The sequence below is a fragment of the Cupressus sempervirens genome, chromosome 4 (assembly GCF_028749045.1).
Source record: "Cupressus sempervirens isolate cs-2001-9-10 chromosome 4, ASM2874904v1, whole genome shotgun sequence".
Classification (NCBI taxonomy): domain Eukaryota; kingdom Viridiplantae; phylum Streptophyta; class Pinopsida; order Cupressales; family Cupressaceae; genus Cupressus; species Cupressus sempervirens.
Window position 1 is genome coordinate 414,534,872 of NC_143121.1, and position 24,350 is coordinate 414,559,221.

General features: G+C 34.1%; 1 protein-coding gene across 2 annotated transcripts; it reads left to right on the plus strand.

The window, feature by feature from the left end:
• The first annotated feature begins 247 nt into the window (after positions 1–247).
• Positions 248–6,500, plus strand: LOC149561806 (putative protein phosphatase 2C 2). 2 transcript variants are annotated; one of them, XM_089825329.1, is made up of 4 exons: positions 248–616; positions 3,325–3,522; positions 4,941–5,176; positions 5,303–6,500. In XM_089825329.1, exons 1-4 carry the CDS (start codon positions 446–448, stop codon positions 5,853–5,855), a joined length of 1,158 nt encoding a protein of 385 aa, XP_089681455.1. In that variant the 5' UTR covers positions 248–445; the 3' UTR covers positions 5,856–6,500. The 2 variants fall into 2 exon arrangements, with proteins under 2 accessions (XP_089681455.1, XP_089681456.1); XM_089825330.1 differs by lacking the exon at positions 248–616 and adding an exon at positions 842–966.
• Positions 6,501–24,350: the final 17,850 nt, after the last annotated feature.

A 24,350-nucleotide genomic window follows, 5' to 3' on the forward strand; every position in this document is an offset into this window, starting at 1 on the left:
GGAGGCTCACGTCTCATCAGCCGACAGGTGTCTCGGAGTATACCGACCACGACTATTTCGTATTGCATTGTCTAACGCGCTTAGACGGATTTGACCGACAATTCACACATGTTTAATGGGCTTTTTCAAATCCGTGGGCTCCGCGAGAGAGTAATCTGGACCGTTGATCGAAGCTACGTGCTCAATTTTTACCTTCACCTTGACTTGAGAGTGTATAAATCTGGCATGCTCTGTTTTCCGTAGGATTAGTAAATTTGTGAATTGCAAGAAGCCGCGAAGGAAGAAAAATATTGGGAGATATTTTAGCAGATTGTAATAGTGCTTTGAATTTAGCAGATAACTTGGCGAGTTGTGGTGGATATTTTGGTCACGGGGTGAAGGCCTTGTGAATTTGGAGGAGATTGTTGTTATATATTGATCTTGATGTTTTTGTGGAGAAGGCAAAATGGTTGCAGGAGGAGATTTATCTACTGTTGTAGACGTTGCGTACAAGTCCCTGGGTTTCAAGGAGGAGATTCGGTGCAAGCTGGATGAAGATGAAAGTCTTGCTCTTGTTGCAGTTGATGAAGATTGTTTTTCTTCTCAATCCATGCCTGGCCCGACTCACGTGCAGCTGGTAAGGATTTGGAATTTGCTTTTAGGGGTTAGGGTTTGTTTCTGTTGGTTCTGGATGTTTTTAGGGCTTTTATGGGGTTTTTTTTAAGGGGTTGGGGTCAAGAGGTGGGTAATGGAGGTATTTAGGTCTTGGTTGTTTCGGAATTAGAGTTTTGGGTGGTTGAGGGGTTGTCTTTGGGTTTTATGGATGGATTTTTTGTTTTCAAGATTGTCAGAAATATGAAGGTTATAGTTTGTGTGCTTGTTTGGTGCAGAATTGAGACAGGTGGAAAGGTTCTGTGTATATTTTTTTTAGCTGTGGAGGGTGGATTGATTTTTGTGGTGCTGAATTGACGCATGTGGGTCTATTAGGTACAAAATTCCTAGCTGCGGGTTTTTTCAGTGGTAGATTTTGGGTTGTGGGTATATGAGGGAATGCATTTTGTTGTGTTGGGGTGAAAAAATGGGAATGCTATGGATTGTGTTTGTGTGGTGCAAATTAGTATAATTGGGTTCATCGATTATGGATTTTTTAGCTGTGCAGGGTGGATTCTTAGTAACTTTTGAGAAATTGTTGTTTCAGGGAATTGAGCCTAAATGTGGATTTTTGGATTTGGGTCAGATTCTCAGTTGAAGTGATGTTGGGTTAAAATTGGTTCAAATTTTGAGCTGTGAGTGAACAATTGAATGTTTTTGTGGGTTTGATCTTCTGTGAAATGGGCGAAAGAGTGAATTTTTTGGATTGTGTTAGTGCTTTACAGAATTGAGACATAAATTTGTTAAGCATGGAGTTCTACTTGTAGAAGTTTATTTAGGTTGAATGTAATTGTTATTTGTTGGATATCAGTCTAAAATTGAACATTAGGATTTCTATGCCACTGAAGAGTTGGTGCATGGTGATTTGTTTCGCTTGTGGAATTTTCTTGATATTTTAAGTATTTGGTGCCATAAAGCCTTTAACGATGAATACCGAGGCTTGCGTTTAGATGTTGTGAATCAAAAAATGGGCTTGTCTGGTGTGGAATTATTAGCTTGCGGCTCGTTGGAAGTGCATTTTGAGGTTTGAGGAAATAGCTTTTGCAGAAATAGCTTTTGTAGGTTGAAAATAAAATTCAGGGGGATTGCGCGAGTTGGGGGTGTTAAACGTGAGGCTTCATTTAGTGTGTAAAGTTGGGGGTGTTAAACGCGAGGCTTCTTTTTAGTGTGTAAATTTTAGATGTGGACGGATTGAATAATTTAGGGTTTGACGTGACCTTATCTAAAAATTTTGTTTGGTGACGCTCATCTGTATAACCATAATGTGTATGGAGGTTCGGATTACTTCTAGATCCCCGGTTTTCTTTTATTTGATATTGTCAACATTATGGCTTTTATTTCCAAGGTAAAGTACAGGCGGAGTTGGCTATAACATGCTTTTCTTTGGTTGTCATTTTTGCTTTTTCTGTAAGTGTCTAGGTTCTTGAATGCTACTGTCATCATGTGTGTTCCGCCTTGTCAATCTTGGGCTTTTGCATAGGCATTTTGTTTTTACAAAGAGGTTTTGTTAATTTTGTGTGGATCTTTTTTAGCATTTGGTTATAGTGTTTTTAGAGTCCATTGATGTCAGGGAGTGCCGTAATATGGAGATATCGTTTCACCCGAATTTGAGCTATCGTGGGTCAGCGCGGAAATGGCAACTGAGCTCATATTTTGGCCGGGAAGAGAATTTTCTGCCAGTTTGTATTTAGTAGCAAGAGGAATGAATCACAAGTTTCTACAAATATTATGGTTTCAGTCTCTCATGTTTCACGCTTGCCAATAGGTTTCTCAGGGTTCTCTCTACCGGACAGTCCATTCAGTTGGGTTGTCGAGGATTGAGGAGTTACGTAGCAAGAACAACAATAGTTGTCTTTGAACCTAGATTTTCGATGTTTCCTGTTCTGGAATTGCATGTACATGGGGTTAGCTACTTGACACGGTTAAATCATTTTTAACATTCTATTTGCTTTCGTGCAATTGAGGCTTATGTGTTTGTATGAATCTATTTTTCCCAGACGTTTAGTCCATCTTACTGTTTCTGCAGTGTAAGGGCCTTCAATTCCATGTATTGTTATGCTATAGCATATAGGGCCATCAGTCTATCGCTAGTTATATCAGCGTTTAATGGCCTTCGATTCCAGGGTTTGTTATGTGGCATTTCTGTAGTTTTGGGGTCCGTCGTTTTTTGGTTCATATGATTGATACCTGTGCTCGGTTGGCAGTGCAATTGTTGGTTCCTCTGCCCTAAGCAAGGCCCGTGAACTGGAGGCCTGCACATTCAGTGGTGTCACATGTACTTGTCTGGTTTATATGTTTTCTGTTTTGTTTGTGGCCAACTGTATGACTTTAATAGCGTACACTGGCGTTAGATGTCCTTGTATTGATTACATGCTTTTTAACCATTAAAATATAGCTAAAATGAATATATGCTATTATAAGTTTAATGAATGAGGTTCAATCTCTGACCAAGATACATATGCCACATTTGAGTATTTCCCATCCATTCCTCGTTTCATATCACGAGCTACAGAAATTTGGTTTTACTTTTATGACGTTCTCTGAATATGTACGTGTTTGCAGTCTGTAAAGAGGGTTGGAAGCCCAAAGCATTCAATTCCTTCAAGATTTATATATTATATATATCTTTGAAAAGTCTTTTTTTGTCGTAGTCAAAATTATATTCTCACACTGTGTTATGAATTTCTTTATCAGAATATAAAGTCTGGCAGTTCAATGGCAAATTCTTCATTAGAGAAAGGGAAGGGACAGTTTGTGCCTACAATACGCTCAGGCAGCTCCACGGATATTGGTCAGAGGAAGTATATGGAGGATGAGCACATATGTGTTGATGATTTATCAAAGCATCTTGAACTGTTACTCGAGGGACTACAACCAAATGCCTTTTATGGGGTGAGCTTTCTCCCTCTCAGAATTAGGCTTCACATTTTCATTAAAAGTTTTCTAAATATATATGAATGGCTGTTGGCAACTAAATGTACGTCACATATTGTCCTTTATTTGTGCTGTAATCTGAATAAGTTAACCGTAGGATTTTAAATGTTTTTCTGAGATTGCACTTGAGAAATACAAAAATAAATGATGATAGAACATTGCAATACTTCGAGAGCTTTGCAATTTATTTACATGGGTACTTAGGATTTTAAATGTTTTTCTGAGATTGCACTAGAGAAATACAAAAATAAATGATGATAGAACATTGCAATACTTCGAGAGCTTTGCAATTTATTTACATGTGTACTTGTGGATAGTGATTGTAAATCTAATTATATTAAAATTATAGGGTATTCATGTTGCCCATTGTCCTTGGAGTAGCATGTAGTATTGATATTAATATCAGGATGGTGTTCATGTTGCTCCTTGGCCTTGAAGTAAGGCATGTTGTATTGATATTAATATTAGGATGGTGTTCATGTTGCTCATTGGCCTTGGAGTAAGCATTTAGTTTTGATATTAATATTAGGATGGCGTTCATGTTGATCATTGGCCTTGGAGTAAGCTTCTTGTATTGATATTAATACTAGCTTATATATATATATAAAATAAGCCGAGAGATATCCTTCTCAAGGATTGCTGTACTGAAATAATTTATGACAATAGGTGCCTCGAGGAGGATATCTTTGCCCAAAATATGCAATGAAATCTGTTGCAGAGCTGAATAATACTCTCCAGTCATCTTTTTCAGAGGCATTGGTTATGAATAAACTTAGTCTACTCCTCCATCCACTCTCCTCTATTCTCATTAAATATTAATAAAATTTCTTAAAACACCGGGGTTATTGTTTGGCAGGTGACTCTTTAATCTTTGCTATTACATTTTGATGCATTATTATAGTTACATTTGCAATGAACAGATGTAAAAATAATTATAAAATATATGACTCTTAAATGAACGTCAATTTTTTTTTTTAAATAGCAAAAGTTTACGTTGATGAATGCTTCTACTGTAGAAAGCCTCTTGGCTTAATTAGGATGGTGTTCATGTTGCTCATTGGCCTTGGAGTAAGCATGTAGTTTTGATATTAAATATTAGGATGGCGTTCATGTTGCTCATTGGGCCTTGGAGTAAGTATGTAGTTTTGATATTAATATTAGGATGGTTTTCATGTTGCTCATTGGCCCTGGAGTAAGAATGATGCAGGATGATGGTCTTTTCAATATTCTATAATATCTATTTTCCAAATCAATACTCATGGCATGACAGGCTGAGAAAGGATGATGTATTTGTTCTCTAATTCAAATTTTAACACATTTCTCATGAAATGCAGACAAAGACTGTTTTCTGATGATTGAAATTCTATGTCCAATAGGTATTTGATGGACATTGCGGTGCAGATGCAGCAATATTTGTTCGAAACAATCTTCTTAGACTTGTATTTGAAGATACGGATTTTCTCCAGATGTTGAGAAAAGATGGCGATTTGTTTATTGCAGCTGAAAAGACAGTAAAGAATGCATTTCTGGTGGCAGACCTTTCTTTGGCAGATGACTGTGCTGTTGACAGTTCCTCTGGCACAACAGTCTTGATAGCACTAATCCTCGGCAGGTTTGTGATATGTTAATGTGTTTTTATGGATTGCTATTGTCTAAATTTTTTCAGTGCAATATCTAATACCTTGTTTATCTACCACTTGTTAAAGTTATAAGAGATTACTGTTGTTTGTTTGTTCAGGTCTCTCTTAGTGGCTAATGCTGGGGATTGCCGGGCAGTTTTGTGTAGAAGGGGAAGAGCAGTGGCTCTATCTAGGGACCACAAACCTGATTTGTTTCCTGAGAGAATGCGTATTGAAGCTCTAGGAGGTTTCGTGGAAGATGGATATCTTAATGGTGAGCTATCTGTTGCCAGGGCCTTAGGTGATTGGGATTTTAAAATGCCCAAAGGTTCCCCATCTCCTCTCAGTGCCGAGCCTGAATTCCACCATGTTATCCTTACAGAGGAAGATGAGTTTATGATCATTGGATGTGATGGCATCTGGGATGTGATTTCAAGTGAATGGGCAGTCAATATGGTGCGAAAAGAGCTCATGCTGCACAATGACCCTGAAAGTTGTTCTAGGAAGCTAGTTATAGAGGCTCTGAGGCAAAATTCCCAGGACAATCTCACAGTTGTGGTAGTTTGTTTCTCATCTGAGCCTCCACCTGTGATTCAGCGTCGTCCACCAAGATATCATTATATCCCGGCAGAAAGCCTTGAGAATCTGAGGACTATTTTGGAAAGTGTTTGAAAATGCAACTCTGGCTATTAAACTATTTTCAGTGTTAACCTGTCCGTACTCGAGCACAAGATGGTGCAGTTCATGTTGGGGCAGCCTGAATTTATCAAGTAAAATATTTTGTGAGATGCAGTAGATATGCAGTTCCTATGATCACTGCTAGAATGTTGGTTCTAATGTGATGCCTAGATGGCAATCTGTTTGGTGAGAGCGCAATTTAGTGGTTCTCGTTATTGTACCAAAACTGGGTCATAGCACGCACTTCCATAATTGTGTAATTTATATGTAGACAGAGAAAGATCTTGCCCGGTGTAAACAGAGAGAAAGATCTTGCTCGGTGTGTTTGTAAAATGGGGGATTTTTGATGTGCATTATGGGTTGATTCTTGAGCATATGAGGCCCGTTCATTTGCTCTGAAATATTTCTTGCAAAGAGAGGTTGTAGCCTCATTTAAGGGATTATTTTTGTTAACCAGTGGGGGTTGTTTGACGAGATCCTCATTTTTAGCACGAGGATAACAAAGATAAGTGCTGCTGTAGAAGTGTCTACATTTAGAGCTTTGTACCCGAAATTTCTCAGTGATCAAATTGTTCGCCATTAATTGTAATGATCTTTTTGGATATTTCAAATGCAAATAACCCTGTTGAGTAAATTAAATTAGCGATGAATGTATAACGAGGCTTATGGCTATGAAGTATTTCGAAGATTACAGTTAATTTAATGGCTGGATGAGAAGTAATCGATGATGAATTTATTTAATGGCTGGATGAGAAGTAATCGATGATGAATTTGTTATCACTCTGTTCCAATTGGAATGCATGTGGGACTGTTCATGTAATTATGAATTTCCAAAGCTAAAAGTTTCTAAAATTGTTTCATAGATTAAAATTTTAAATCGTTGTTCAAGAATGCCTGTGGGACTTTATTGATATAAATAAGCAGTCAGACAATCCAACTAAATGGCTACAAAATTCCCATGGGAACAACGTGTGGACCACATAATAAGGCTTTCAATTTGATTGGCACGTCTCCTTTATTCGATTTTTTTTTAGCTTGAGGATCGACACCCACTAGATTAAGAGGCTTGTTATTATCAGTTGAGTAAAATATGAACGATCAAATAGTAGTCAATAGCAGGCCTGGAATTTGACGGTCACCCCTCATGAATTATAGAATTTGACGGTCACTCCTCTAGGTCATGAATTTTATATGAATTTTTTATGATCACTCCTCTCAGTTGCCTTTCATTTTACATGTGGAAATTTTTTTTGATTGTCAAATTCATGAATAATTTAAATTAAAAAATTATATTTAAATAATTTATCAATATAATTTGTAAAATATTAAATATAAAAAATATAGTAGAAGTAAAAGATAAGAAATAATGTTCTTGGTGATATGATTGTTTTATATAGATACAACTTGAAATAAATATAAAATAATATAAATTAGTTATAAATAAAAAATCTCATATAAAATAATATAAATTAGTTATAAATAAAAAATCTCATATTTAAAGCATAGTAAGAACATGGTAAGGATAAATAATCATATATTAAAAGATCATAGATTTTTCTAAATCATATGTTACAAGAAAATTTTAGCACAGATTTTTTTTTTTAAAAGAAAAATTAAAATAATATAATTTAGTTATAGATAAAATATTTCATATTTAGAACATAGTAAGGATAAATAATCATATATTAAAAATCTTAAAATAATATAATTTAGTTATAGATAAAATATTTCATATTTAGAACATAGTAAGGATAAATAATCATATATTAAAAATCCATGGATTTTTCTAAATCAATGTTACAAGAAAATTTTAGCACAGATTTTTTTTATTGATAAGAAAAATTAAAATAATATAAATTAGTTATAAATAAAATATCTTATATTTAGAACATAGTAAGGATAAATAATCGTATATTAAAAAATCATAGATTTTTCTAAATCAATGTTACAAGAAAATTTTACCACAGATTTTTTATTGATAAGAAAAATGATAAAACATTAAGACTTACTAAAATTCATATATTTAATTTTAGTAATTATGAATAAGTTTAAAATAGAACAAACTTGAAGTCCCATCTCATCTTTCTATCAATGAATGTTGAAACATAGTCACATCTTGGTGTTCACAGTTAGTGCAAATGTAATTCTCTAGTATTGTTGTAATTCTCTTTCATTGCAATTCTATTGTACTATCTTTGTCACACCATTCTTAAAAAAAGGTATTAATTGAGCGGATTAAATCCACTCTTAGTGAACATCAAAATTCACTATTTACTAATTAAAGAGTTGAACTCGTGTCATCACTTTTTAGGCTGTCTATGATTATCACAACATCAAAAAAACCAATAAAATTTCCATATTTTTCTTTTTCAACTATGATGAACTTTTTCTTGCAATTGATTGAATAAATAAATAAATACATAAATAATTATAATGATAGTAATAAATATTGACACACATTGACGTTGAAGATTGAACTAAATATTTATATATCTTAACATATTTTTCAAATGGTTAGAAAATATTTGTAATATTAAAATGTTGTAATTGTTGTTGCAAGTGAGTGTGGCATCATCTAGTATTTTCTAGAATCTTAAGGGTTTTTTTTTCCCTAATTAATCCAAAAGATAAATACCACTTGAATGTCCTTTTTGGGTTAGAGTTGAAATGGATTCGGAAATTAGGAAACTAAAAGGTCCATGTGTTTTAAAACAAGGGAGGGTCAAGGTGAGTTTGGGATTAGGATTAGGATGTGACATATTGATACATGGAGTGATAGTATTTGCATACTTGATACTATGAAGGATTAGGGATTAAGATGTGACATATTGATACTTGGAGTGATGACAGGAAAGTTAAAAAGGGTTAGGGATTAACAATGAACAATATTTATACTTGAGTGCTGTAAGGAAAATTCAAGAAGATTAGGGGTTGGGAATACAATGTATTGATACTAGAGTGATCAAGGGTTTGGAGTTTTGAGATATTGGTTACACAAAAGGTATGCATATAGGAAGCAATTTAGAACCTTGTGATATCTCTAAATTTAGAGTTTGAGGTTATTTGATATGGCATGGATTTGGGCATCCAATTTAAATGTACATCTTGGGGTGGTTAAAAGTTTCTATCCATCTAAAGACATGCATTTGAGGCCATTAATGAAATCCTTGGTCATGCATGGTGGTAGATGATTTTTTAGTATAAATGTTGGATGTCTAGGGACCCACATTTCAAAAGATGCAATTACTGAAGGAAATAATGAGTAAAAATTGAGATGCTATTCACATTGATTTTCATTAGTACATTGTTATTAAGCTTTTCAATTATGAAACAAAGAGGGGGTGAGGTTTAGGGAATGTAGTCTAGAGATCTCAATAAATGAATGAATGTAAATGCAAAGAGTACACATTTTCATGGAGAAAAGATTAAGGTTTAGAGATATATGATGTTGAAATGGACGAGGATTATGATTTTGGAAAATAGGAATCTTAAAGGTTCTAGTGTTTGTAAACAAGGGATTGGGAGGCTTGAGGTGTGAGTTTTTCATATTTAAGACCATCAAGGATCAACAATTTGTGATGGAACATATTGATACTTGAGTGATAAAAGAAAAAATCAAGAGGGTTGGGGATATAATGTATATATAGTAGAGTGATGAATAAAAAATTCAAAATTAAGCCAAGATGGTGGCATTTAGGGTTTCGAGATATTAGATACACTTAAGGTATGTCTATAAAGAATTTTTCAAGAACCTGTGATATAACTATATTTAGAGCACAAGGCTATTTGATATGCCATAACTTGTGCAACCAATTCATTATAAGGGAATGTAGGGAGGGAAACAAAACTTCGAAGCTAATAGGTGTAATCACCTAATTTTGGTCTAGTAAAAGTATGTGTTAAGTTTGTAGTTGCAGTCAAATTCACTCGATCATGAGATACATTGTTGATGGTAAATCATCATTAGATCAAATGGTTATTTATATTATTAATATATTAACTAATGGTGATTGAATATGAAGACATGTCTCTTCATGAGACGTGTCTCCTATTCTCATATTTATGAGTCTTCAAATTTGCATTTGGATTATATCAATTACATTGACAATGTTAGTATATTTACAGAAAATGATCCATGTTACTCAACATGGTATCTGAGCCTAGTTGCAAGATAATACATTGACTTTGAAAAGTTTAGAGGTGAACACTCCAACCAAAAATATTAAAATAATCTCCTCTATACCCCACAATATAGTACAATCACCATGGAAGTTTATTTAGAGTACAAATATAGTCTTGCTTATAATAAAATATATCTTCAATAAATATTGTCGCATATCTGCATACTAAGAATTGTGATTAATATTTTGGACATCAAAGAAAAAAAAAATTATATCTAGAGAATTATTGGCAAAGATTGTGGTAGAGATTAGAAATAACAATAAGCATAGGAAATCATACATACAGACCATTATCAATATAAGAGTACATGCATACAACATACACATCGACAAGAAATCAATGTCAGGATAGAGATGACAATATGTAATAAGGAGTTTTCACCAAATCACATCTAGACGTTGATAGGCATAAACAATTCAAAATGCACACACTGATGACAACCACATTTTTAAAACATTTTATAAATCAGTTTGCTACCCAATTTGTTTCGCATATCTACTTGTGAAGAGTTTCCAAATTTATTTATAATCTCTTTACTTCTACTCCTCTAAGATTCTTTGACCAATAATTAATATATTTGTATTGTATATGTATATGTATATCAATACCTTTATATCCCTTCACATGAGATTTATTTTGTAATAAAACTTTAATTGTCTACCACCTTGATGGGACATAGTGCATATATAGGTCTTGATTGGAGCATAATAGAGGTGGAGTCACAAAACCATATTTAGAAAGGAGATGCTCCATGACCCTCATGGGTAGATACATATTCTTATCCTTGAGTATTACATTTATCTACTCTTTGTAGTATCTCTTATATTTGTAGTTCTATACTCTTTTCCTTTATGTATGAGGATGTTCTTGCAGGAAAAGAAGGCTGGTACACATGCTACCAAAATTGTGCAAACTCAATCTTCTGACAACATCTCTAAAAGAAGTTGTGATCAAGCTGGATAAAGTGAGGCTCTTTAAGAAAATATCTTTGATGATTGAGATTATGAGTATCCTTCTACATTAAGAGGGAGTATGACACTTCTTTGAAGGCAACACAAGAGCTTAGAATATTGATACTCAGAGGGAGTCTAGAAATACATGGGTGTGACTACATGATTTTGATGGGCCTACTCTTCAGTGCATCACGAGGAAGTATTGACTTATCACTAGAAAATTGGATAATTGATATTAGATTCAAAGTAAGTATGACAAGAATCCTTGGGGGAAGAGAGTCTCTAAGGGAGTAACTACTAGACCTGACTTCCCAGTACCATTGTTCAGAGGGAGAATTTTGAGATGCAATCCTTTTGTGAATAATATCTTCTTTATGAGGAGAAGTTCTAAGTGAAATTCCTTTAATGTATTCTTCTCCGTGAGAGAGAATTGAGGTGAAAGCCTTTGTATCACCCCTTAACTTGGTTCATGGTGGTTAATATTTTGCATATGATATGTAATGAAAGGTGACAATCTTATAAATGCTAGACATGTTATTGTGACGTACTTCATTAAGTTGTTGTCCTGGAGTGTTGGAAGTCATGATAATGAGCGTATCATGATCAGACTTCATTAAATTGTTTTCCCAGAGTGCTGAAGATCATGATACTTGTCATGATAAAGACCATGACATTGTGATTTCTTGTTATCTAATAGACTATATTAAATTGTTGCCGTGGATTGCCAGAAATCAGATAACTCATATCCATCTAGGATATAACATATTCTTTTGGTAGGCGTCAAGGATTTGATGCCAGTGCACATGCCAAAAGAATATAGGTATGATGGATATCATATGTTTGATATTTCTCGTTGAATCATCCTTCATACTATATTGAAAGATAACATCTAAGTTGATGAGTTTATTTTGATATCCTTAAATATGTCATTCTAGGAATATCATACTGAGATTATATCTCTTCATATACTCAAGAGTATAATGTGTTCTATAACAATCCTCTATAACTAAGAGGGAGTGTTAAGTTTGTAGTTGCATTTAGATTGATTCGATCATGTGATACATTATTGATGGTAAATCATCATTAGATTATATATATATATATATATATATATATATATATATATATATATATATATATATATATATATATATATATATATATATATATCAATTACATTGGAAATATTAGTACATTTACAAAAAAATGATCCATGTTACACAATAGTATTAACCCTCTTTTTGAGTAATTTTAATCTATACGTTAGACCACATTTTGGTCTAGTCAATTTTGCACATTAATAAAAACACTCCTTGATCAAATCATCATTTGATCATTTATTCAATTTTATCCTAAGGTTTGACCACGTTATTCTAAGTTTATTCGGCTAAAAAAATGTCCCCTTCTAAATAAATAAAGATTATTTTTATTCTATGTCCACATGAAAAATAAATATTAAAATATTAAAATAAATTATAATTCCACCTTGAGTGTGCACATTCCCAATGAGATGGAATCTTTTGGCTTTTCAAGAAGGCTTTTACCTCTTTATCTCCACCACTCATTGTTTTGCTTCTTAATCCAAGCCGATCCTTTTGCCTCTTAAAGATTTGAGCACATGGATCAACCAAGACTTAATCTCCACCATTTCTCAATGCTTTGCCTCTTAATCTTGATCGTCCACTCATTTCCAAATCTCTTTAAAAGAAGGCTTATTCTCACTCTTTAAGACATCTAGAGTTTATGCTATTATTATGCTATCAAATTAGTTCTGGAGTTCTTGAGCACTTGCATTCTTGCACTCTCATATAGCTTAGAATTTCATTTTCTTGCATTTAGCTTAGCACATCTAGTTTAATTAAGGATGGAATAACACTTTTTTCACCTTGCTAGTTTATATTTACTTTACTTGCACTCTTGCATATCATCTTAGCTTAATCTTGCATATTTCATATAAGCTTACTTTGTCTTTACATTCATCTCGAGGATCATGGATCCTAACACTCTCATTGCTTTCTATCTTTGAACCTTTCGTTCTATGGTGGACCTTGTAAGGGTCTTGTTATTAGTTTCATTTAAGAGACACCTTATATATCTCTTTGATTCTCATGCGTCATACATAGGAAACTATAAGATGCTATTTGAGACTTCATATCCATTTGGATCTCTCAAATAGATACTAGTATGGTGTCAAATCTTGAGCAAAAAATCCTTTATGATGCTGAAAAATTCACCTTCCAACTCATAGCTTGCATTTATCTTTTCTTAATTATTATTTTTTATCTTTTCTTAATTATTACTTTTTATCTTTTTTATCTTCCAGCTACAAGTTATGGTTCTACTCTTATTTATATTGGATCAAGTTTGATCCTTCTTACCTTTCTAAGGCCTGATTAGGTATGATTTGTTTCTTAAAGAGAGGAACCTCCTCATTTTTTATTTTTTTTTCACATTTATATATTTAGTCCCAAGTTCCTCCTCCACCTCTACGAAGAAGGGATGATAATCAAAGGAGAGGACTAAGTCCTAGTAATTTTTCATCTTGTTAGTTTAGATTTACTTTACTTGCACTCTTGCATATCATCTTAGGTTAATCTTGCATAATTTTCCTTTACATTCATCTTGAGGATCATGGATACTAGCACTCTCATTGCTTGTTATCTTTGAATCTTTCATTCTATAGTTCATCTTGGAAGGGTCTTTTTATTAGGTTCATTTAAGAGCCACCATACATATCACTTTAATTTTTGCATGTCATACATAGGAAAATATAAGCCACCATTTGGACTCCATATCCATCATATCTCTCAAATGGAATGGTATAGAAGTGGTCACATTTTTTTACAGACAATAGGAGACAATACTAGGAAGTGATAGTATGTTTGATACAAATTAGTTTGAAGGAAATGTAGGGAGGGAAACAAAAATCTAAAGCTCATTAAATATTAGAGAGTAGGAAACAAAGTTATGAGGTTGTGGAGAATAAAGGTAAAGCCTAAAAATAGTAAAAAAATTGAAGGTCTAAAGTACAAAGACCCAAGAATCAAGAATGAGGGACATGAAAGAAAAAAAAAGATGATGCAATGGAACAGTTCGTGTCAACTAGTAAAAGGGGTTAGAAAGAAAAAGCTAAATATCATGTAAGCATATCCTAATCACAACAATGAAACTATGCATACAAAATGCATAAAATAACATAACAAACTCAAATATGTGAGAAAGGTAAATTAATTATCAATAAATTGTGGGCACAGACCAACCATTAGCACAAACCATGGAGAAAATTTTGTACATATTCAATACAAACCAACTTATCTTCCACCTTTCATTCCAATTGTTTATCGTAAATACTCTAGCTAACTCTGGTCTACAATAAAGTTAGCATTTAATATGTATTTCCTTCTAAATTAATAAATTGGGCTTCTGATCTATAGAGCCCATATTCTCCTATGGTTTCTTTTGTGTTTGATTTTTTAACTTGGTATCAAAGCCAAAGGAAAAATTGACATTTAGTAGAGTTTAAACAACCCCATGTGATGATATTTTGGTGGAGATTTATATGAGTGAGACTGCAAATTATAATTTTTTAGAACCAATTGGAAATATGTAATCAAATAATGATTGACGAATAGGGTTCCACATCCTCATCTACAATATAATTTATCTTCTTGGGCTGTATTTCTCTTGATAACTAGACAAGTTTTGTGGATATGGTCAAAGGGTTGTAAGGTCTTATTGAATACTTACTAATGTAGTCCAAACACCTTTCAAGATAATACTTGAAAAATAATAACACAACACAGATTTTCAAAACACCAGATTCTTTATTCAACTTCTCCAACTCTCTTCTACCTTACAATGAAAGAAAACACCTACTTATTACAATTCTAAAAATTACCATATTTGACAGATTTTCGAAAAAAATTACATTTTTCCATTTTTGTTAATTTCTAAAATCCATCCCATGGATCCTGATTTTTCTTGAGAAAAGCCCCCAACTAAGGCAAGATGAATTGCTAACTAATCTATGAAATCAAGAGTATGATTTCAGATTTATTAAAAAAACAACTTTCTAAAAAACTAGAAAAAAATACAAGAACTCAATGTCGGAGGTCAAGATGAAATTTTAGGCTCCTAATTTTTTTTTGAAATGGACAACTATCAAGTTGAGCTCCATTGACAATCTCAATAACTCCTCCTCATGCGACTCCTTGCAAAATTTCAACCAAAACCCATATCCGAGTCAAAAGTTATGACTCCCAGAAGTTGATACATCACTTACTCATGGAGGAAGCATCTATCTTCTCTCTTTCTTCATTTTTATCCGATTCTACCTTTACCTTGGGAGACTTCCCTTTCTCTAGGGTGATAGCGGTGCATTAGTCATTGAAGCTTATGTAACATGCTTCCTTTCTTCTTGTTCCATGGTCCAATCTGTATCTTTTTCTTTGTCTTTCTCCTTTCCTGTTAAAGAAGTCTTATCCATTATCTTAGCAAATAACCCAATTATAAGGACATCCTTCTTCTTCTTAGGTTTCTTGAGTTGTTGTGAGGGCGGTTATTGTTGCTCTAGCTTTGCAACAATGGGTTGTTCCTCTACTTGAGACACCACCAGAGGCAGAAAGGTAAAAATTTGATGATATTCCTCAATTGTTGGTTGAGACTCATCACCCTTGGCGTCTTTTGTAATATTCTCTTCTATTACCCCCTCTCCTCAAGAGGCTTACCTTTTTCCTTTGGTCCTTCCCTAGTTACAACCTTTATAGGCTCTTCTTATATTTCAACAACATTGTCTTTTGAAGCATCAACTCACATATGTACTTCTTTAGTCACTGTAGGTATCTCTGTTGTATTTTCTCCATCCTTGGTTTGATCCTAAAGTGGGGAAACTTAAACCTTTATAATCATTGATTCCTAACCACAATGCAACAATGCAACAAACAAAGGGACATAATATGGGTTTATGGACTTACTTGGCGAATCCAAGAAATCAAAACCCGAGACATTAAACTCATGGGAACCCATTTAACCACCAACTTCCTTCTCACCCTTCATCTCATCCACTTGGATAGCATCCAATATTTTTTTAGGAGTCGTTGTTACTTATTTTTCTTTTTTGGTTTCTTCCTCAGTAATGGTTTTCCTTGTTCTTCTTACTAGGGGTACTTTTTCCTCCTCTTCAACATCTTCCCACAAGGGACCCAAATGGGGAAAAGTAGTAGAAAATATCTTCCTTTTATAGCCTCTTTTCTTCACCATAGGTTTTGGCTCTTGAGATATATAAGTTGAAGTGGAAGAAGATTAAAAAGTCTTCTTGAATTTGACAACTATTAACTTCTTTGTAACCAATGTTTTCTCATGCATTGTCTTCTAGATAGGCATCTTAACATTCTTCCCCTTATTTATCCTATCCTTTTTCCTCATCTTATAAGGAATTGGCCTATTGTTTATGTATATTTCCTCTGGCTTAAGAGGTATTTTGGGTTTAGACATGAGAATATTAAATTTTCTATCTTTTCCCTTCTCCACCTTTGAGTGTACACCAAACCGTGGTCTATCTAGTGCAGGATTAAGTGGGAATAGATTTGGGATCCATCAGAGATAAATTTGTAATATTTTAGGCTTGATACCCAATGTCATCATTCTCTGGGAGAGATACCCTTAGATTTAACACCGACATCCTCTAGACTTGATATTTGTTACATAAAGGATTAAAAAAATTATCAGAATCATTGTCCAATGCTCTTGGTGATACCTCAACCTAAAGAGAATATTCCACCAAATCTAGATCCATTTTGCAATAATCTTAGACCCTTTTTAATAATCCACATAGTTAATCTAATGGTTCTCTAGGTCCAACTCACAAATACAAAAAATTTCAACAACTTTGTTGAAGAAATTAATTGGGTCAAATATGAGCCTAATAATCTTGAGCTCATCCCAGTCAAAGATGATGGTCCTACAAACCTTCATGTCATGTATTGTATGGGCCCTAATAGAAATGGAGAACCCCCAGCAATGTTTCTTCTTAGTCTTTATGTTCTCATATGCATTCTCCAAATTTTGGCCTATCTCCAACAGTACAACCCTATTTGAGGTATAGCTCTAGACCTTTTTTAGATACATGGTACATCCATACACTCTAATGTATGTGAATGTATTGAATTTAATATAATATGCTCCAACTAGGAAAAACCTAGTTGCAACCTCCACTAATAATCTCTTTGCATAATCACCCTCAATGAAGAGAATGATGGCAAAGATAAAATTATCATTGACAATCTTGAAATCAGGGATGCCCACATTAATCTTCTCCTTCTTTACAAGCCAAGGCTCCACAATTTAAGGCCAAGCATTCAAACCATGAATAGATCCTCTTCTAGACAATCCTGGATAATCTTCTCTAGTAGCTAAGAGATATACAATGTAGGAGGTCATGTAGAAATGAGGGTCATTTTTTACTTCTTGATCTTGATCATGCAAGTTATTGCTAATTATGGTTTTCCAATCAATTTGATACTTTCTTCTCTTGATCTTTTCAATCATATGAATCATTCATGTCTCTAGAGTTTTTTAAAAAGGTAATCCAAATACTCTTATCAACAATACCACTACATATACAATATCTTAAATCATATAGCCACAATGCATATCAATCTTATCAAGCATGGATCTCTTCATAGGAGTGATCATATAATTCTCATTTACTAGCTTATAGGAACTCTATGAATTTTTTCAAAACCACCTTGATGCACTCTCAAGTGAGAGAGTAAAACTTATCTGCCTAGGGAATGTGAAAGCCATCTTCAATTATATCTACTCACAAATTGATAACCACATCACCAACTGAGTTCTTGAAACATTTATTATCTTCGATATAGTTATTGGCTAATGTCATGTTCAAATCTAATGATTGTATGGATGTAGGGTGAGTCATTGCATTCACTAGTCCCACTAAGACCATTATACATATCCTTGAATTATTTTTAGGTGGGGCATAATGATACAATAATACATTCAAATCAAGGTTTCTTAATTTTGTACATTACATCTCTATATGACGGTTGCCCATCTTGGAAATAGGATTGTTCCTAACATACTTGTCTTGAACTAGTTTCAGTCAAGACATCTTGGAAATCCTGCATGAAAAGAATTCATTAGAAATATTTTATTGAAAGCAATAAACTACCTTATTAGTCAATGATAAAATGCATCATATTTGACTCAATAACCCTAAAATACCAAGACACAAGTAAAACCTGACAAAGACACAGAAAGATAGATTGGATAAGCTTTCAAACATGTTAGAAGTGCAGAGTGTGAAAGACTCATCAAAGGCCGAAAGGCCAAAAACTATGAAAAATAAAGATGAAGAAGCAAAGTATGAATGGTCCTAATTTTGGAGTTTAGAGATGTTCGACATTTTGAGCATAGAGGAGTCTACAAGGCCAACATGCCTATAAGTTTATGAGATTGCACTTGTCAAAGGAAACTAGGAGATGGTTAGGGTTCAATGTACCAAAGGCATTGGACCTATTGGCGGTTAAAAGACCAAAACATCTGATGACACTAAAAAATGTGTGGATGCCATGTTTCCTTTGTGGGACATTAGGAAATTAAGGACATGCTTATGCAGTATTAAACTAACTTATGAGAACATAATTTAAATAATGAAAAAGGCATCAATTTAATATTATAAAGTGGGCCAAAGTGATAAAAAGGGGGATAAGATGAAAAGACAAAAGGAAACTAACGAGTCACTTTTGAGCATTAAAAAAGGAGTCTTGTTCATTTTCAGCAATACTTGGTTTATGAGTTAGATTTTAGTTTCTGTCTTGGATATTTATTTTGGAATGCTTCATCTTTCACCCAACTTGAGGGGGAAACCTTTGTGCTCATAGATTATGGACACAACCCCATTGTCCATGGAGATGTCAAACCAGATGTCTCACTTGTTCTTACACTTTCTTATATTTCCAATATGATTGTAATTATGTATTTATGATTGAACTTGATGCTTATTATTGTGTTGTTTTGATTATGTAAAAATAGGTTTTAAAGGACCCAAAACCTTCAACAAAGTATTTAGAGAAATAAGATCATAAAAGGTCAGAGAACAGGAGGCCTCAAAGCCAAGAAGGAACATGCAGAATAAGCCTAAAAAAAAGAGTCCAAAATACAACTATGTATGAAAAGACAACAAAAGTAAAGCAAAAAGACAACCCCCAGACAACTACAGAGTCTTAAAAAGGTTCACTTCTTGGTTTGTGAGGATGTTAATATTTTTCGCAGAAGCTTTCATGTCATCCAAATTTTTTGCTTTCGCTCGTTCATTCTTCTTGGAATTAGCCCTTGTGCTCTTGCTTAGGCCCTAGTCCTCATTTATAGCATGGGAGTCTTGGCCTTTACTCTACTCTAGCTTGTTTAGTAGGGTGTTAAAGTTGTCTGCCACAATTTTTAAAATAATGCAATTTTGATTTGCTTGTTTTTTGACTATTTTCTCCATGTTACTCACTTTAGTATCCAGACCATTCATCCTTTTTTAAAGATCTTTTCCTAACTGATCTAAATTCTCGTTCTTGGTTTCAAGTGTTGGCACATGCTTCATCAAATTCTTTACCTCTTTCACATTGCCAGTAACCTCCGATAGTCTATAAATGTGTTGACCCAGTGTTCTCTCCCCCTTTCTATCTAATTGAGCTGATCAAAGTCCCTTGAGATATCCTACATTTTTTGTTTTGGGGTACCAATATCCTTCATCATTGTCCTCGAGTTACCAATGATTCCCTTTAGAAACCCTTGGTCATCCTCATCCCTGTTATGCTCAAAGTAGTCCTCGTGCTCCCCCTATTTGTTCCTATCCAGATCCATCTCCTTTAATTCATTCTCATCACCCGCATCTCAAGAAAGAACCTTATTTCTTTTTCTTCCAACCCTCTTAATTAAGAGTTCATCATTAGAGGAGACAAAATCTCTTTCAACATTCTTTCCCCTATTTCTTGAAGCCTTGCCCAAAGATCCTCTCTTCTCAAAACCCTTTTTCTACTCTTCCTCATAATCATTATCTTGTTTCGATTCACTCTCTTTTTCCTTCTTTTTTTTTTGGGAAGAGCTTCCAAGATCACCCTTCTTCCTCTTCTTCATTTCAACCTTAGCCACCCCATCCTCTGTTTCATCATCAAATTCCTCCTCAGATTCACTACCCTCCGTCTCACAATCTAAAGATTTCTTGCTCTGTCTGGGCTTATCCACCTTTTTTTGATTTTAGAAGGTTCATTATTAAAAAAATTAACCCCTCATGACAGGCGTGATTCCCCTCAAGGTCATTTTGAATGGCCAAAATAGAATTACCCAAAGATTGTCTGAGATAAAAGGGTAAATTTATCCTAACCCTATGCCTAAAATGGTTAACCAACATGAAATGGTGACCATATATCTTAGTGAACCGACCATCTAAGGTAAGATACTCAATCACCACAAATATAACAAATCTCCAAGGGTGTGAAATGGAGCTAGGGCTAAAGTAGGAATTACCTATTTTCACCAATCTATTGTATTCCTTAGCCAAGTTTGCAAACTCTTCAACCACCTAATCTGAGAGCTTCCTTTCCCAATAGAAGTTAATGCCCTCCATGTCAAGCCCCATTTCTTTAGCAATGATATCTTCAGAAACCTCTATTCTTTGATTCCCCACCAAAACACTCCCATCTTTCAATGTTTTGATAAATTACCGAGTAATGGTAGGGTTACTTCCTTTCAATTTTTCCATATAACTTGTAAAATTCCCTTGCTCTAGTATATCTTAAATCTCACTCATCTTCTTCCACTCTTTGTAGCTTGTCGGTTCAATTCTTTTTCTTTTTCCTCCCATCTTCTTGTCTCTAAAACAAAGACTCTCTCTTCTCAAGAAAACCCCTTGTAAAAGAAAACCAAAGTCGAAATCACAACCAAGGATTATTTTGGGAAAAAAGACCCATAATTCATATGGTATTGAATGGTAATACACTGTCCTTCTCATAATAACCCGCCACATCCCTATCCTACCCATATAATAATTACTCCTTGCTGGCATTTTCATCATTAAAGAATTTTTTTTGTTTACTTCTAGCTTTGTCATGCTTGATCAATAAAAGCCCCTCAATTGGGATGATATCATTGTGATTCCAAATCACCTTTTCATCACTCTTGCATGCCACATTAGCTGCCCAATCAGCAACTTGATTTGTTTCTCTATAGTTGTGAGTGACAGCACAAATTTCAAAGGAATTGATAAGATCCATGGCCTTACCTATAATATTATTAATAGTCCAAGAAGGATTAGTAACTTTATTAAGACAATTAATATTATTAAGGAAGTCCCCCTTAAGCCATATCTTATTCAAATTCAAAATTTTTGCATGGTTAAGACCATAGAGGTTACACTTGCTTCTACCACATGGTTAGTTTGAACCCCAATAGGAATGACCATTCCACCCACTCTATCCCCACTCATATTCTTAATGATAATACCACAACCAGTAGTTCCTGGGTTACCCTTCAAGGTCACATCAAAATTAATCTTATACCAATCCTTTAGAGGACAATCCCATCTTGCTAGATCCCTAAGGTTAGGACCATTTTGCACTATGCTAAGACCATTTAAATTGCAATTCTGAAACATTGATTCTTCCCAAGAATTATGAGGTTGGTGTCCTTTTCCACATGATCTGATATTCCAAGACACCATATTCTTAATCTTATAAAATATCAAACCTGGATTAGTTTCTTTACTCCTAAACACCCTATCATTACGTTCCTTCCAAATGCTCCAGCAAAGGGACAAGAGAATAAAATCCCATAATCTAATAACCAAGGTATTAGTAGAGGGAGACTTCCAACCATTGAAAAAATCTTGAATTATAGCGAGGACTACCTAGGTAATATTCAAAAAGCCACATACCTTTTCCCATAATCTTTGAGTGAAAGAACAATTAATAGTCAAATAATTAACCGATTTATCAACATCCTTATATAGATAACATCTATTGATAATGTTGAACCCTCTCTTTAACAAATTATCCATTGTCAAAATTTTATCCTACAGAAGAATCCAAAAAAATATGTTAACTTTGGGAGTCATAATTTTAAACCAAGTATTAGCCTAGCAAGGCTCTTGATACTCCTCAAAAGCATTGGCATACACCAAAAACACAGAAAATAATCCATTAAGATTATATTTCCATATGAGAGCATCCTCCTCATGGAATAAAAAGACAACATTCAAAATCTTGTTGAGCTCATTAAGGTTTTTATCCACTCCATTGAGGTTCAACCAATTATTCTCCTCCCAATAATCTTCTACAAAAATCCTGAAGAGATTCTTGCATTGCTCCATAAAACTATTCCACCTTTGATCAACACTGAGGGGGTGATCAAGAATCCAAATATCATCCCAAAAAAGAACAGTCCTCCCATTTACCACCTTCCATCTGACCCCTTTCTTAATATTCAACTCATTTTTTTGTGCATGTTTCCAAATCATTGAACCCCCTTTTAAAGTCTCATTGTTAAGGAAGAGTTTAAGATCTTGATTTTCCCTACTGTACTTATCATTCCAAATATCTTTCCATTCTCCTTCCTCTTTATGCTATCTCCATATTAACTTGGCAAGCAAAGAATTAACTCTTCTTAGACCAAGGCCACCTTTATTGAGAGGTATACAAACATTTACATACACCGAAGACACACAAAAAATCCATTAGGATTATATTTCCATATGCCTCATGGCATAAAAAGACAACATTCAAAATCTTTTTGAGCTCATTAAGGTTCAACCAATTATTCTCCTCCCAATAATCTTCTACAAAAATCTTGAAGAGATTCTTGCACTGCTCCATAAAACTATTCCACCTTTGATCAGCATTGAGGGGGTGATCAAGGATCCAAGTATCATCCCAAAAAAGAATAGTCCTCCCATTTCCCACCTTCCATTTGACCCCTTTCTTAATAATCAACTTATTTTTTTATGCATGTTTCCAAATCATTGAACCCTCTTGTAAAGTCTCATTGTTAACAAAGAGTTTAAGATCTTGATTTTCCCTACTGTACTTATCAATCCAAATATCTTGACATTCTCCTTCCTCTTTATGCCATCTCCATATTAACTTGGCAAGAAAAGAATCATTCATAGAGGCAACTCTTCTTAGACCAAGGCCACCTTTATTGAGAGGTATGCAAACTTTCTTCCATGCAATCAAGCCAATCTTTTTTTTTCCATACCCATCCATAAGAAAAGCTTCTAATTTTTTTCAATTGCCAAGGCAAACTTTCTATGGATCTTAAAAACACTCAAAGCATACAATAAAACATTTTGTAAGGTGGATTTGAGAACAATAACCTTATGGGCCTGGCTAAGGAGGGACGCTTTCTACCCTGCTAACTTCGAATGGATTTTATCAATTAGCAAACTCCAAAAAATCTTAGGTGAGTCTAGACAAAGAGGTAATCATAGATAAAAGCTCGGTAGGGTGCCAATCTCACAAATAATAATTCTTTTAATTTTATTCTGCCTATTAACATTAACATTGATGAAATATATCACACTTTTGTTCCAGTTGATAATTTGACTAGGAGCTTGTCCATAATCCTCTAGAGCATTCTTGATATTTTTAGCATTCCTCACTAAATCTTCTCCCATCACTATAGAATCATCCACAAATTGCTGATGAGAAAAATTAGCTCTTTAGACGAGGGTTTGAGACCAACAAAAATCCCTAGCTGACACCATTTTCTCCACAAATCTTCCTAAGCATTCAACCATTAGAATGAAGAGAATAGGAAAAAGTGGATCCCCTTGCCTCAACCCATGAGAATTTTTGGAAAAAAGAGTTGGAGATCCATTCACCAGAACAAAGAAGGTGGCAGAACAAACCAACATAAGGACCATCTCCCTAAATCTCTTATTATAACCAAAAGCTTCCAGCCCTCTTTGTAACAAATCCCAATCCACCCTGTCATAAGCTTTAAATAAATCAAGTTTAAGGAGGAACCCTTCTCTCTTAGATAAGGTAAGGGAGTGAATATTCTCATACACCAAGATGATAGAATCTAAGATCTGTCTACCGGGAACAAAACCACTCTATTGTCTAGAAATCAAATTAGGGAGAAAAGACAAAATTCTTAGAGTCAACACTTTATAAATAACTTTATAGAAAGAATTACAAAGATTGATTGGTCAAAATTGGTCCATGCTATCAAAACCCGACTTCTTTGGAATCAAAGCAAGGAAGGTACCATTCAACTCTTTGACAATTTTCTTAGATCTAAAGAACTCATTAACCCCATTACAAACATCTTCATGGATGATATACCAATA

Excerpts from the sequence above, each read along its gene's own strand:
- LOC149561806 (XM_089825329.1), top strand. The coding sequence starts at position 446 with ATGGTTGCAGGAGGAGATTTATCTACTGTTGTAGACGTTGCGTACAAG. Across the intron at positions 617-3,324 it reads GCCCGACTCACGTGCAGCTG|AATATAAAGTCTGGCAGTTC; the intron begins GTAAGGATTTGG and ends TTTCTTTATCAG. Across the intron at positions 3,523-4,940 it reads AACCAAATGCCTTTTATGGG|GTATTTGATGGACATTGCGG; the intron begins GTGAGCTTTCTC and ends TATGTCCAATAG.